The sequence below is a fragment of the Gekko japonicus genome, unplaced genomic scaffold (genome assembly GCF_001447785.1).
Source record: "Gekko japonicus isolate JY-2015 unplaced genomic scaffold, Gekko_japonicus_V1.1 scaffold872, whole genome shotgun sequence".
In the NCBI taxonomy this organism is placed as follows: Eukaryota; Metazoa; Chordata; class Lepidosauria; order Squamata; family Gekkonidae; genus Gekko; species Gekko japonicus.
Genome location: NW_015171529.1, coordinates 630816 through 644934, shown reverse-complemented (window position 1 = coordinate 644934; position 14119 = coordinate 630816). Strand labels below are relative to the sequence as shown.

Here is a 14119-nt window from a genome sequence, read left to right as displayed (position 1 = left end):
CAGAAGGTCCCGCAGGGCCGTGATGTCTCCCGGGAGCTCATTCCACTAGTGCGGAGCCGCCATTAAACGGCAGAGACCTCCCACCCACCCCCCTGACCAGTCCGCGGTCCGAGCCGTGGCCTCGCGAGGGCGCTCTCTAACCCGGCGCTCGCCTTTGCCCTCCAGCCACGACGAAGCGGAGAAGCGCCTCCCCAAGAGCTGCCTGGTGACCCTGTCCAAGTACGAGCCGGTCCTCAAGTGGACAAAGGACTGCGACAACTTGCTGTACCAGGGGCTGGTCGAGGTCCTGATCCCAGACGTGCTCCGGCCCATTCCGAGTAAGCCCACCCTGTGCGCGGCTCCCGTTTTTACGCCTGTGATGGCCGAGCGTCGGGCATCTGCCGGCCTTGGGGGTGCCGTCAGTACTGATGCCAGAGAGGGGAGACTTGGGCAGTTCACGGGGCCCCACTTGGCACTTTTGGCCAGTGTTCCCTCTAAGCTGAGTCAGTGTGAGCTAGCTCACGGTTTTTTAGCCTCCAGCTCACAGATCTTTGTCTCAGCTCGGGAAGGAGGGCTCCAGAGCAAACTAATGCAGCAGCCGAATCGCCCGCTCACAACTTTAATGCCAGTAGCTCACAAAAGTAGAATTTTTGCTCACAAGACTCAGTTTGCTCACTGCATAAATTAAGTTTTGCTCTGGAGCCCTCCTTCCTGAGCGATGGCAAAAATGTGTGAACTGGAGGCTAAAAAGCTGTGAGCTGGCTCACGCTGACTCAGCTTAGAGGGAGCACTGGCCCAGAGACGCAGCAAGAGCATTGTGTGTGTGTGGGGGGGGTGCCATCTCTAAGAAGAGTTTGACCCCTTCCCTGTGGGAAATTCAGGGTGGGGTGGGGGAGGGTGCAGAACTCCGCCTTTCAGCAAGAGAGAACGATGAGAGGGTGTTTCTGCCTCTCCATTCCTCCCCCACCCTCCTACCCCCAAAAATCCTTGTTTGGGTCATAAGGGAACGAGTTGCCCTCCAAGGGCCGAGCCAGGTCCACTTAGCTTCAGTCCGGACTCCTTCTGGCGCACGTACCTTGACCGAGCCGTATACCCCCGGGATAACCCCCGCCGTTGCGTCCTGCTCCCAGGTGCCTTGACGCAAGCAATCCGAAATTTTGCAAAAAGTTTGGAGAGCTGGCTGACGAATGCCATGATGAATATTCCGGAAGAGATGGTCCGCGTGAAGGTGAGCCGGAGGGAGGGGTGCCCGGGATGGGGGGGGGACGGTGAGATTCGGGTCCGGGAGCACCCGAGAGACCAGGAAGCGTGTCAGAGCCAGGGCTCCCTTCCTCGGACATGGGTAAACGTGGAGATCTCGGAGTCCTTGTGCTGCAGCCAGGAGGTGGGAGGGGTGCTGTGAAGGATGCAGAGGAACCGTGCAGACTGTAATTGGCTGGATTAGAGCAGAGGGGGGATTTTGGGCTCACGGGGTGGGGAGAACACCTGGCCTCTCCTGGGCATAGTGGGCTGTAAGGGGGTACAGTTCCCTGGAGCCTTTCGCCTGGGCCAGAGAAGAAGAAGAAGAAGAGATTGGATTTATACCCCGCCCTTCACTACCCGAAGTTGTCTCAAAGTGGCTTACAAACTCCTCTCCCTTCCCCTGTGAGGTAGGTGAGGCTGAGAGAGCTTTTTCCAGAACAGCTCTTATCAGAACTATGGCTTGCCCGAGGTCATCCAGCCAGGTGCAAGTGGAGGAGGAGTGGGGAATCAAACCCGGTTCTCCCAGATTAGAGTCCGGGCACTTAACCACTACACCAAACTAGAAGAAGAAGAGATTGGATTTATACCCTGCCCTTCACTACCCAAAGGAGTCTCAGAGCGGCTTACAATCTCCTTTCCCTTCCCCTCCCCACAAAGACACCCTGTGAGGTAGGTGGGGCTGAGAGAGCTCTTGACAGAAACTGCTCTTTTTCAAGGAGAGCTCTTATCAGAACTACGCTTGCCCAAGGTCATCCAGCCAAGTGCAAGTGGAGGAGTGGAGAATCAAACCCGGTTCTCCCAGATCAGAGTCCGCACACTTAACCACTGCACCAAGCTGGCTTCCAAACTAAGCTCAGTTAGTTTTTCCACTTCTGTGACAGAGGACGAAGGCTTGGCGCCATGCTCAGGCCGTAGGGCCTTGCCCCACCTCTCCACCCCCTTTTGCATCCCCCTGCCAGCTCTTTAGTTCCTTCTGCTTACACAGGACCAGCCCCGTAGCCAGACATTTTGGGTTGGTGGGGCATAGGGAAATTTTGTGGGGCAGCGGGGGAGGGAGAGGGGCGGCTGCACCCCTTCCCTGAACTCCAAGCGGCAGATTCACCTGCAAGATTTAAAGGGCCCGCTGATCAGCTGGAGGGCCCTTTAAACCTTGGAGGAGGGGAGGGAGAGGGGCGGCGCCATGGTTTAAAGGGCCCTCCAGCTGATTGGCAGGCCACGTGCTCCCACCAGTTAGCTGGAGGGCCCTTTTAATGTCACAGGAGAGGGGGGCAGCAGCAGTTGTGGGGCAAGCCTCACATTTGAGGGGGCGGAGCCCCACTATGGCTGTGGGCCTGCACAGGACACACCTGTGATGGGAAAAGTCTTGTGACCTGCCTTTTGTCTTCCAGGTGGCGGCAGCAAGTGCCTTTGCCCAGACCCTGAGGCGTTACACCTCCCTGAACCACCTTGCTCAGGCCGCCCGAGCCGTCTTACAGAACACGGCCCAGATCAATCAGATGCTGAGCGATCTCAACCGGGTCGATTTTGCCAATGTCCAGGTAAGGGCTCCACTGGCCGAAAGCAGGCCCGGGCTCAGCCACCTGTGGCAGACCTGCGCTTTCCCCCTCCTCTCCCTCTGGGAACACTCTGTGCACCATTGTTCCCATTAAACCTGGATTCTTATTTTGTTTTCAAGATAGCCAAGGCAAAAGTCAGGTTGGGTCTATGTGTCTAAATCTGAACACGGCCCCAGAGTGTGGATCAAAAAAATCCATGTAATGAGGCCACGTATAGATAGGGGGGATGTTTATACATAATGAGGCCACGTATAGATAGGGGGGATGTTTATACAAACCCAGAGAAATCTCCAAGTTTGCAGAAAGATCCAATATCGGGGGACTGTGTGTGTGTATGTGGGTATAACCTATGAAGAAAGGTTAAAGTTTTGGGGGCTCTTTAGCTTGGAGAAATGACGACTGAGGGGTGACATGATTGAGGTTTATAAGATTATGCATGGGAAAGAGCAGGTAGAGAAAGAGGTACTTTTTCCCCTTTCTCACAATAAAAGAACTCGTGGGCACTCCATGAAATTGCTGAGCGGTCGCGTTAGAACGGATAAAAGGAAGTACTTCTTCCCCCAAAGAGTGATTAACACTTGGAATTCACTGCCACAGGAGGTGGTGGCGGCTGCAAGCATGGACGGCTTCAAGAGGGAATTAGATAAGCAAATGGAGCAGAGGTCCACCAGTGGATATTAGCCACAAGGTATAGATAGGAGCTCTTGGTCTGGGGCAAGGGATGCTCTGTATTCTTGGTGCTTGGGGGGGGGGGGTCAGGGGGAGGGCTTCTAGGGTCCTGGCCCCACTGCTGGACCTCCTGAGGGCACCTGGTATTTTTTGCCACTGTGTGACACAGAGTGTTGGACTGGATGGGCCATTGGCCTGATCCAACACTGGCTTCTCCTGTGTTATGTGTGTACACACTGTAGCTTGAAGAAATGAGAACTGAGATCTGCCAAGATGGGGTAGGCATTTATTAAGTCACTTGGGGGAAGAAGGAATGGCTGAGGTAATTTCCATGGTCATTGGTCCAGAGGAGGGAGCCGTGTTAGTCAGTTGCTGCAAAGCAGTAAAAAGCCCAGGAGCACCTTTAAGACTAACAGACTTTATTGTAGCATAAGCTTTTGAGAAACACAGGTGTCTTCGTCAGATGCATGGAGGGTATAAAGAAACTGGCCAGAGATATACAAGGTGGCAAAGGGAGGCGGGAGAGGATGCACCTTTTTCGTGACTTTTGCAACTGCTTTGCATTCACGCAGCACTTTCTGCATCCTCTCCTCTTTCCCTTTACCTCCTCTATATCTCTGGCCAGTTTCTTCATACCCTCCACGCATTTGACAAAGAGAGCCGTGTTTCTCAAAAGCTTATGTTGCATCTGACGAAGAGAGCTGTTCCAGGTTCTCGAAAGCTTATGTTGCATCTGATGAAGGGAGCTGTGTTTCTCGAAAGCTTATGTTGCATCTGATAAAGGGAGCTGTGTTTCTAGAAAGCTTATGTTGCATCTGACAAAGTGAGCTGTGGTTCTCGAAAGCTTGTGTTGCATCTGATGAAGGGAGCTGTGGTTCTCAAAAGCTTGTGTTGCATCTGATGAAGGGAGCTGTGTTTCTTAAAAGCTTGTGTTGTATCTGACGAAGGGAGCTGTGGTTCTCGAAAGCTTGTGTTGCATCTGATGAAGAGAGCTGTGGTTCTCAAAAGCTTGTGTTGCATCTGACGAAGAGAGCTGTGGTTCTCGAAAGCTTGTGTTGCATCTGACGAAGGGAGCTGTGTTTCTCGAAAGCGTGTGTTGCATCTGACGAAGGGAGCTGTGTTTCTCGAAAGCTTGTGTTGCATCTGTCAAAGTGAGCTGTGGTTCTCGAAAGCTTGTGTTGCATCTGACGAAGAGAGCTGTGTTTCTCGAAAGCTTGTGTTGCATCTGATGAAGAGAGCTGTGGTTCTCAAAAGCTTGTGTTGCATCTGACGAAGAGAGCTGTGGTTCTCGAAAGCTTGTGTTGCATCTGACAAAGTGAGCTGTGGTTCTCGAAAGCTTGTGTTGCATCTGACGAAGGGAGCTGTGTTTCTCGAAAGCGTGTGTTGCATCTGACGAAGGGAGCTGTGTTTCTCGAAAGCTTGTGTTGCATTTGTCAAAGGGAGCTGTGTTTCTCGAAAGCTTGTGTTGCATCTGATGAAGAGAGCTGTGTTTCTCGAAAGCTTATGCCACAGTAAACTTTGTCTCGAAGATGCTACTGGGCTCTTTACTGTTCGGCTGAGGTACGGGGGACTGAAGCAGCGAGGGACGGAGGAAGAGAGGAGAGGTGTCCCGTGCTGACCAACAGGACAGTGCCAGTTTCCGGCTTAGCGGTGCGTGGCTCTCACCGCACAGTCCCGTATTGATGCACAAATCTGTGCCCGTGTGTGCTCCCGGGGCTGAATTGGAAACACGCAGTCAGAGTCCAACGAGTTAGATAAATCTGTTTATTGCAGTGAAACAGGAGAAACAGGGCTGAGTACCTTTTGGCCCCCAGTGATGCCAAGCTGTATCCTGCCTTAACCAGGAAGGGCAGAAGGTTTTATACCCCAGATGACACCACATATAATTTACACATTAAAGAATCTCTGATTGGTACCAAGCAGGTAGCATCATTTGACTTTAAACTTTACTACTGGTCTCTCCTTATACTGGTCATGTATGTCAGTGACTGCATTTGCTCACCTGACTTTAGAACAATGAGAAACATTAGGGGACACTGGGACCCTTTGTGGCCTCAGCGGAGGTAGCTCTCCCTCCGCCTCGCTTTTGGAGAGCTAGCGGATAAGGGCTGTGATTCACCTTAAACTTAGCTCTTGGCAGGTGTCCCGGTGCCAGTATGCTCTGTCTTACAAAAGACAATATATTGTTTTGAGAGCACTGATAATCTGTTCACCATATAACTTCCAGTGTTAGGTGTCCTTGCAATTTCCAAATACGCATTCCATTCTATTGCATCCTAATTCCATCCACAGAGGCCCCTAATAGTACTTCTGCTTAATATAACTTCTTATACAGAAAAATACAATTATAAAATATATAGATGTTCTACTATAGATTTCTTCCATCTGGGCTAAATACCAAAATCTGAATATACTACGATTAAACTCCTATGCAGGCACACTGACAGCTGTCAATATATGTCAAAGGAGATATCAGAAATCACATTCATTTTTCACTTGTCCTGCAGTATTATCCTGCTCCCTTTGTTTCTTCCACTCTTCAAGTTGGTTCTGCCCCATAAAATTAGGGAACAGAGGGATTTATATCATGTATGGGAATGCTTGTTTGAACAAAAATGGTTAGAGAAGGAAGTTTAGGTAAAGGTAATAACAGAGGATTGTAGAGAATGTAGTTCATAAAAGTATTAACAAGGATTAGATACTTGTAGCAGGATTGCGAATATGTTTTTGTTAAAATATCAGCATAATTAGAAATGCATAAATTTGGGTAATAGTTAAAGATACCTTGTAGCAGGTATGTCCAACCAGGAATTCACGGAGGGGTCAGAGGTCGATCTCCAGCCCCACTTGGTCTCACTAATGGTCTCACTAATGAGCAAGAGCGAAGTTTTAAAGATTGCGCAAGATCAGCCTGGATCAATACTTGACCTACATTTAACACAAATAACTCTGAATAAAAGTTAAAGAAAGTTATTGAGACAGTGAAAGAAAGTTATAACTCAATATGAAGAAGAAGAAGAAGAGATTGGATTTATACCCCGCCCTTCACTACCCAAAGGTGTCTCAGAGCGGCTTACAAACTCCTTTCCCTTCCCCTTCCCACAACAGACACCCTGTGAGGTAGGTGGGGCTGAGAGAACTCTTGACAGAAACTGCTCTTTTTCAAGAACAGCTGTGCTGTGACAGAGTTATGGCTTGCCCAAGGTCATCCAGCCAGGTGCAAGTGGAGGAGTGGGGAATCAAACCCAGTTCTCCCAGATTAGAGTCCGCGCACTTAACCACTACACCAAACTGGCTCTCATGTTCGCAGTCCTTTCTAGACCTTCGTCTCTCCATTTTGTTTTTGCTTATTTTGCTTACCAGTACATGACAGAAGGTGCATTATAAATGGTGTGTGTGTGTGTGGAACCCAACTTTAGTGGTTAAAATCTAATTTGAAACTTTATTTTCATAGCGGTAGATCACCGGGCACTTTTGGCCGGAAAAAATAGATCACTACGTGTTCGAAGTTGGACATGCCTGGCTTATAGAAGATCATTGTAGAATGCTTAAACAGGACAGAGATTGGTAGATGATCTGATTTTGTGACTTTAAGATATACTCATAGGATACAGATTTATAGAATAGGACTGTAAAACGGATTTGCAAAAATAGTATCGACTATTTGGGTGAAAGCGGCATATATACAAGAGGTGATACACCGACCCGCGCGTGTTGGGTGTTTCCCAGCTACTCACCCAAGGGCCTTCTCCCTCTCCTCCCCCCCTCCCGCAGGAGCAGGCCTCGTGGGTGTGCCGGTGCGAGGACCGCGTGGTGCAGCGCCTCGAGCAGGACTTCAAGATGACCCTGCAGCAGCAGAACTCCCTGGAGCAGTGGGCCGTGTGGCTGGACGGCGTGGTCAGCCAGGTCCTGAAGCCCTACCACGGCAGCCCCAGCTTCCCCAAAGCCGCCAAACTCTTCCTCCTCAAGTGGTCCTTCTACAGGTGAGGAGCTGCCGGGGCCGGGGCCGTCCAGTCTTGTCGGCTCCGCGAAGCTACATGGGTTTGCACCCGTTAGTCGCTACTGGCATTAAAGTTGTGAGTGAGCGGTTTGGCTTCTGCGTAAATCAGCTTGCTCTGGAGCCCTCCTTCCTGAGCTAAGACAGAAATGTGTGAGCTGGAGGCTAAAAAACTGTGAGCCAGCTCACACCAACTCAGCTTAGAGGAAACACTGGTCCAGTCTTGTCGGCTCCGCGAAGCTACATGGGTATGCATCCGTTATTCCTTGGATGGGAGACCACCATGGCAGGCCAGGGTTGCTACGAGGAGGCAGGCCGTGGCAAACCACCACTGTTCAGCTCTTGCCTTGACCTGGATGGGCCGTCTGATCTCAGAAGCTAAGCAGGGTCAGCCCTGTTTGTTATTTGAATGAGAGATCACCCAGGAAGCCCAGGGTTGCTACGCAGAGGCAGGCAACGGCAAACGACCTCTGCTTGTGTCTTGCCTGGGCCTGAATAGCCCAGGCTGGCCTGATCTCATCATATCTCAGACTCCCTGGTTAGTGCTTGGAGGGGAGACCACCAAGGAAGTCCAGGGTTGCTCTGCAGAGGCAGGCAAGGGCAGACCTCCTCTGAATGTCTCTTGCCTGGGAAACTCTACAGGTCGCCATTAAGTCAGCTGCGACTTAACAGCACTTTCTACCAATTTTGCCCTGATCTGGATAGCCCAGACTAGCCCAATCTTATCAGATCTCAGAGGGACTGGCTGGAATACAAGGATGCTGATGTGGAGACAGCCAATGGCAAACCATCTCTGAACATTTCCTGCCTTGAAAACCCTATGAGGTTGCCATAAGTCAACCGCGACTTGACAACAACATAAGCTTTCAAGGGTCAAACTTCCCTTCGTTGTGTAAATGCTGTTAATGCTGAATCAATAGGATCACCTTGGCTTATTCCGGGGTCCTAGCAGTAAATTCCTAAGCAGAGTCACACCTTTCTAAGCCCATTGACCAAAATGATTCAGAAGGGTGTAACTCTGTTTAGGATTGCACTGTGGCATCTCCATTTTGTACCAGCTGCGGTTTCTGAACCATTTTCAAGCACAACCCGCAAAGGTCACATTAGAGTAATGAAGTCTGGGAGGTTACTGGGGTATGTATGACAGTGGCACATATATAGTCTATCTCACAAATGTAAAATATACAACTCTCACATACTGAGATCCGGCTCACTTTGAAAGTGCCTGCATCTTGCAGGGGGGAAATGGTGTCAAGAAACTGAAACTGGTACAAAAATATAAAATGTCAAAGGTTGGATTCACACCAGGGAGAAGTGAAACTGGAATTCTGGAGCTGAAATGTGAAATCCTCCTAAAGACAAGACAATAAAGACGATACAGCATCCTGTGAAATGATCCACACACAGCAGTTCAGCATTCCAGCTGCCGATCTGCACCCCTAATGATAGGAAGAGTCAATAATAAGAGTTGTTTATATAGTGTTATTTTGCTGAGTGAGAGAGAGTCACTCACAAGGAGATGAACTTTGGCTGCCTTCAGCCTGAAGAGCCCAAGAGGTAAGAGATAATGGATAGGGGCAACCTGTTTTAGGGCCCATAGAATTGGACCCCGTGGTCCAATGTTCTTCAAACATGGTTGGTATCTTGGGGAGAGGCTCCAGCAGCTACCCTGCGAGTTTAGAGCCTCTCCCTCAAACCCCCTCCCCCTCCAGCCCCCAGAATATACCCTATCTTTTCGCCATTGACTTCAATGGCCCATAGGATATAATGGGTTCGAATTGCGGCGGCATTCCCATTCAGATCAGAGAGTCTGAATCGGCCTGCAGCAGCCCAAAAGGGGTCCAAATGGGCCATTTTCGGGGGTGCATTCGGTTCGGACCAACCGAATGCACATCCCTAGACGGGATGCTGGACTAGCGGGACCCTCCCTGGCCTGACCCAGCAGGGCTCTTTTGAATGTTCTTGATGCAGGAATCCTCGTTTCACTGCCGGGACAGCGAGGGCTGCATTGAGCTCTTTCTCTTTCTTCCCTCCCCACCCCCCCACCAGCTCCATGGTAATTCGGGATCTGACCCTGCGAAGCGCCGCCAGTTTCGGCTCTTTCCATCTCATCCGCCTTCTTTACGACGAGTACATGTACTACCTGATAGAGCACCGTGTGGCTCAGGCCAAGGGCGAGACCCCGATCGCGGTCATGGGAGAGGTAGGTCGGGGGGGGGGCTTTGGGATGCTTCCGGGGAAGGGCCTGTGGGACGCCCTGCTTGCAGAGTGGGACCCAAGAGCCAGTTTGGCGTAGTGGTTGGGAGCACAGACTCTAATCTGGGAGAACCAGGTTTGATTCCCCACTCCTCCACGTGCAGCTGCTGGTGTGACCCTGGGTCAGTCACAAGTTCTCTTGGAGCTGTTCTCTCATGAGCCGTTCTCTCAGAGCTCTCTCGGCCCCACCTCCCTCACCGGATGTGTGTTGTGGGGAGGGGAAGGGAAGGGAACGGAGATTGTGAGCCGCTCTGAGACTTCGAGTGAAGGGCGGGGTACAAATCCAATCCCGTCTTTGGCTGGGGTGTCAGGGAAGCAAGAAAGCACTTACGTTTGTTTATTTAAAACATTAATTAGTCACCCTTCTGCCTTGCAGGACTCCAGGTGGCTCACAGTGTAAATAAAACCATTATTAAAAAGACATCAACGGCCATGATTTTAAAATGTCAATATCAGGACTGCCAGCAAATAACACCTAAGATTAGTTAAACACAGTCCTAAATAAAACCGTGACCAACCCACATACACACACAGTTCAAATCGTACCCTAATATCAAAAATGAGTAATCCTATAAACTCGAGTCAAAAACAGATTAAGAACGCAACAATCAAAAACATAACAGTTCTCAGTAACACAGATGTGTCGGAATGATTTCCTTGTCCACTAGATATTCCGCTACAGGAAACCAAAACGCTTGGAATCAAGGCTCCCTCTAAGCCATGGAGTCTCGTGAGCAAAAACTGTACTTTGTGAGCTGCTGGCATTAAAGTTGTGCGCCAGCGATTTGGCCACGGCATGAATTAGTTCTAGGGTCAGGCACGCCTTTCCGGGGAGGTTGTTCCCCCATCGTGGGGCTGCCACTGGAAATAATAATAATAATGCTTTCGATTTATTAATTGCTTTCCCCACAAGTGGGTTCAAAGTGATTTACAGTTACTCTTTAGACAGGGGACTAACAATGTTTTTCATAGGGGATAGGGAAGACAGCATATAATTCATTTAAGTTGCACATGCCGTACTCTCTCTCGTTTGCCCACCAGATGAGCTTCTTCGATTGGTCGAAATTCGAGTCTGGTGGCACCTTTAAGACCAACAGAGTTCTATTCAAGGTATAAGTTTCCGTAAGTCTGAAAGGTACCACTGGGCTCGAATTGTGTTCTGTCGCTTCAGACCAACACGGTGACCCGCCTGAGTCTCTCTTCTTTGATTGGTGAGAAGGGCACTTCTAAACTCCGTCTCCTCCCCATATTGACAGCAGTGGGCTTTCGAGCAGAGACTGATGCTCCCTCTAAGTTGTGGAGTCTTGTGAGCAAAAATGCTACTTTGTGAACTACCGGCATTAAAGTTGTGAGCGAGCGATTCGGCTCCTGCATCAGTTTAGTTTGCTCTGGAGCCCTCCTTCCTGAGCTAGAACAAAAATGTGTGAGCCGGAGGCTAAAAAACTGAGCTAGCTCGCACTAACTCAGCTTAGAGGGAACACTGTGAGCTACTGGCATAAAAGCTGTGAGCGAGCGATTCGGCTACTGCATAAATTATTTTGCTCCAGAGCCATCCTTCCTGAGCTAAGACAAAAATGCGTGAGCCAGAGGCCAAAACATTGTGAGCTAGCTCACACTAACTCAGCTTAGAGGGAACACTGTGACCAGCACCTGACATTTGCATCTCTGCCGAGGGGTTGGGAATAGCTGCCCACCTGCCAATAAAAAAAGGCTCAGTGAGATTCCCTTTGGGGACGGGGAACGTCTGTGCGGCGGGGCTCATCCTGGCTTGACTTTGCTTCTCGTTTCAGTTTGCAAACCTGACGAGCTCCTTGAACCCCTTGGACCCCGACAAAGGTACAGTCGAGCCGCACGGTGCCTCTCTGAGACGTGGGCAGCAGTCAGTGCAGGAGACCTTTGCAATTATGGTGCCAGTCTGTTGCTGTTCGCATTTTACTGGGACGAAAAGTACGGCCGCTCCCTGAGTTTGGAGCTGAGCGGGGACTTGAGCCCAGGTGCTGAAAAGCTGGTGTGTTCATAACACGGGGAGGATTTGAAGGCCTCTGGAGATGTGGTTTGGCTATTCATTCTGACAGGAGGCGGTGCTGCAACCAGAGCATGGAAAGTGTTGAGTTCAGACGTTGCTTGCATCCCGTTTGAACATCAGAAGAGCCTTGCTGGATCAGGCCAGTGGCCTGTCTACTCCAGCCTCCCGTCTCACACAGGGGCCAGCCAGTCCCTCTGGAGGGCCAGCAACAGGGCAGAGAGGCCGAGGCCTTCCCCTGAGAAGGACACCAGAAGAGCCCTGCTGGGTCAGACCAGGGAGGGTCCCTCCAGTCCAGCCTCCCGTCTCACACAGGGGCCAGCCAGTTCCTCTGGAGGGCCAGCAGCAGGGCAGAGAGGCCGAGGCCTTCCCTTGATGTTTATTTATTTAGGCTGGATGTGCTCCCTCTTGGGGAGACCCACCAACAGCCGGGCCGCCACATTCTGCACCAGCTGCAGCTTCCGGATCTGCGACAAAGGCAGCCCCATGTAGAGAGTGTTACAGTAGTCTAGCCTTGAGGTGACTGTCACATGGATCACTGTAGCCAGGTCATCACAGTCGAGGAAGGGAACCAATTGCCGCACCAGCCTAAGATGGTAAAAGGCCGATTTGGCAGTGGCTGCCACCTGGGCCTCCATGGTTAAGGAGGGATCCAGGAGCACTCCCAAACTCCTAACCTCCGACGCAGGCACCAGAGGCACCCCATCGAAGGTCGGGGGAGGGATCCCCAACCCCGGACCGACCCGACTCAAGCACAGGACCTCCGTCTTCGCTGGGTTTAGTTTCAGCCGACTCAGCCTGAGCCACCTAGCCACGGCCTGTAAGGCCCGGTTCAGATTGTCTGGGTCGGAGCCCGAATGGCCACCCAACATCAGATAGAGCTGGATGTCATCTCCATATTGATGGCACCCCAGCCCATACCTTTTGCGATCTAGGCAAGGGAGCGCATGTAGATGTTAAACAACATCGGGGAAAGCACCACCCCCTGAGACACACCACATTCAAGCGGGTGTCTCTGGAACGGCTGTTCCCCTAGCTCCACCCTCTGACCCCGACCTTGGAGAAAAGAGGCAAGCCATCGAAGGGCGAGCCCCCGTATCCCCACGTCGGCGACGCGGCGGGCCAGCAGCTGATGGTCGAACGTGGCCGACAGATCTAACAACAGCAGCGCTGCCACACCGCCCCGATCCAGATGCCTCCGGAGGTCGTCAGTAAGAGCAACCAGGACTGGAATGGATCCAGGACGGAAGCGTCATCCAGAAATCTTTGTAGCTGTGTCGCCACCGCCCTCTCAATCAGTTTGCCCAGATAGGGCAAATTGGATACCGGCCTCCTGGCACTGGGATTCTCTGAATGTGGAGGTTCCCCTTTAGTGGCCATGGCCTCTCCTGCCTGCATTTGGCTTGCCTGCCTTCCCCCTCTGTCCCTGCGCTGCCTTCTAAGTCATCCTGCGCCCTTGGTATTTAGAAGTCCTGCAGAGAAGGAACGGCAGGGCCAGAGAGCCAAGCCGCATCTCCAGCACACCGAGGAGACCCCCGCCCAGCTTCAAGTCCAGCCCTGCACTGAGGTGCCTTGATCGGGTTGCATTCCCGCCCGTTTTTCCCCTCTTGCCAGTAAAATGGGAACGACAGCAAATCCATTACGGGAAATCATTGCAAAGGTGTACAGTCAAGCATGAACAGCACGGAGTGGGTTTGGATTCCCAGTGGGGATTTAGGTCATCAGCCCTGAAGATCTCCCATTAAATTTGCAGTGGAGCACGAAAAGAGCCCTCTCCGGTGGGGATCGGCAGATCTCTGTGGCTAGGGGTGCCAGGTCCTTCCTGACAACTGGGGGGGGGGGGGGGGGGGGGCTTACCCAGGCAGTTCAGGGGCTGGCCCAAAACTGCAACTCAGCCCAGCCGAAACCTGTGCTGCTTGAACGTAAGAATAAGCACATAAGGGAAGCCAAATGTTGGATCAGGCCAATGGCCCATCCAGTCCAACACTCTGTGTCACACAGTGGCCAGAAATACCAGGTGCCCTCAGGAGGTCCAGCAGTGGGGCCAGGACACCAGAAGCCCTCCCACTGTTGCCCCCCCCCAAGCACCAAGAATACAGAGCATCCCTTGCCTCAGACATAAGGACTTAAGAGAAGCCACTGTTGGATCAGGCCAAGGGCCCATCTAGTCCAACAGTCTGTGTCACACAGTGGCCAGAAATACCAGGTGCCCTCAGGAGGTCCAGCAGTGGGGCCAGGACACTAGAAGCCCTCCCACTGTTGCCCCCCCCCCCAAGCACCAAGAATACAGAGCATCCCTTGCCTCAGACATAAGGACTTAAGAGAAGCCACTGTTGGATCAGGCCAAGGGCCCATCCAGTCCAACAGTCTGTGTCACACAGTGGCCAGAAATACCAG

General features: G+C 51.6%; 1 protein-coding gene across 1 annotated transcript in view; it reads left to right on the top strand.

The window, feature by feature from the left end:
* RFX1 (regulatory factor X1) overlaps positions 1-14119 on the top strand; it is an 86767-nt gene that overhangs the window by 69922 nt on the left and 2726 nt on the right. The window contains 6 exon segments of the mRNA XM_015419521.1: positions 166-317; positions 1110-1207; positions 2610-2759; positions 7221-7429; positions 9493-9646; positions 11490-11535. Coding sequence (XP_015275007.1) covers positions 166-317; positions 1110-1207; positions 2610-2759; positions 7221-7429; positions 9493-9646; positions 11490-11535 — 809 coding nt within the window.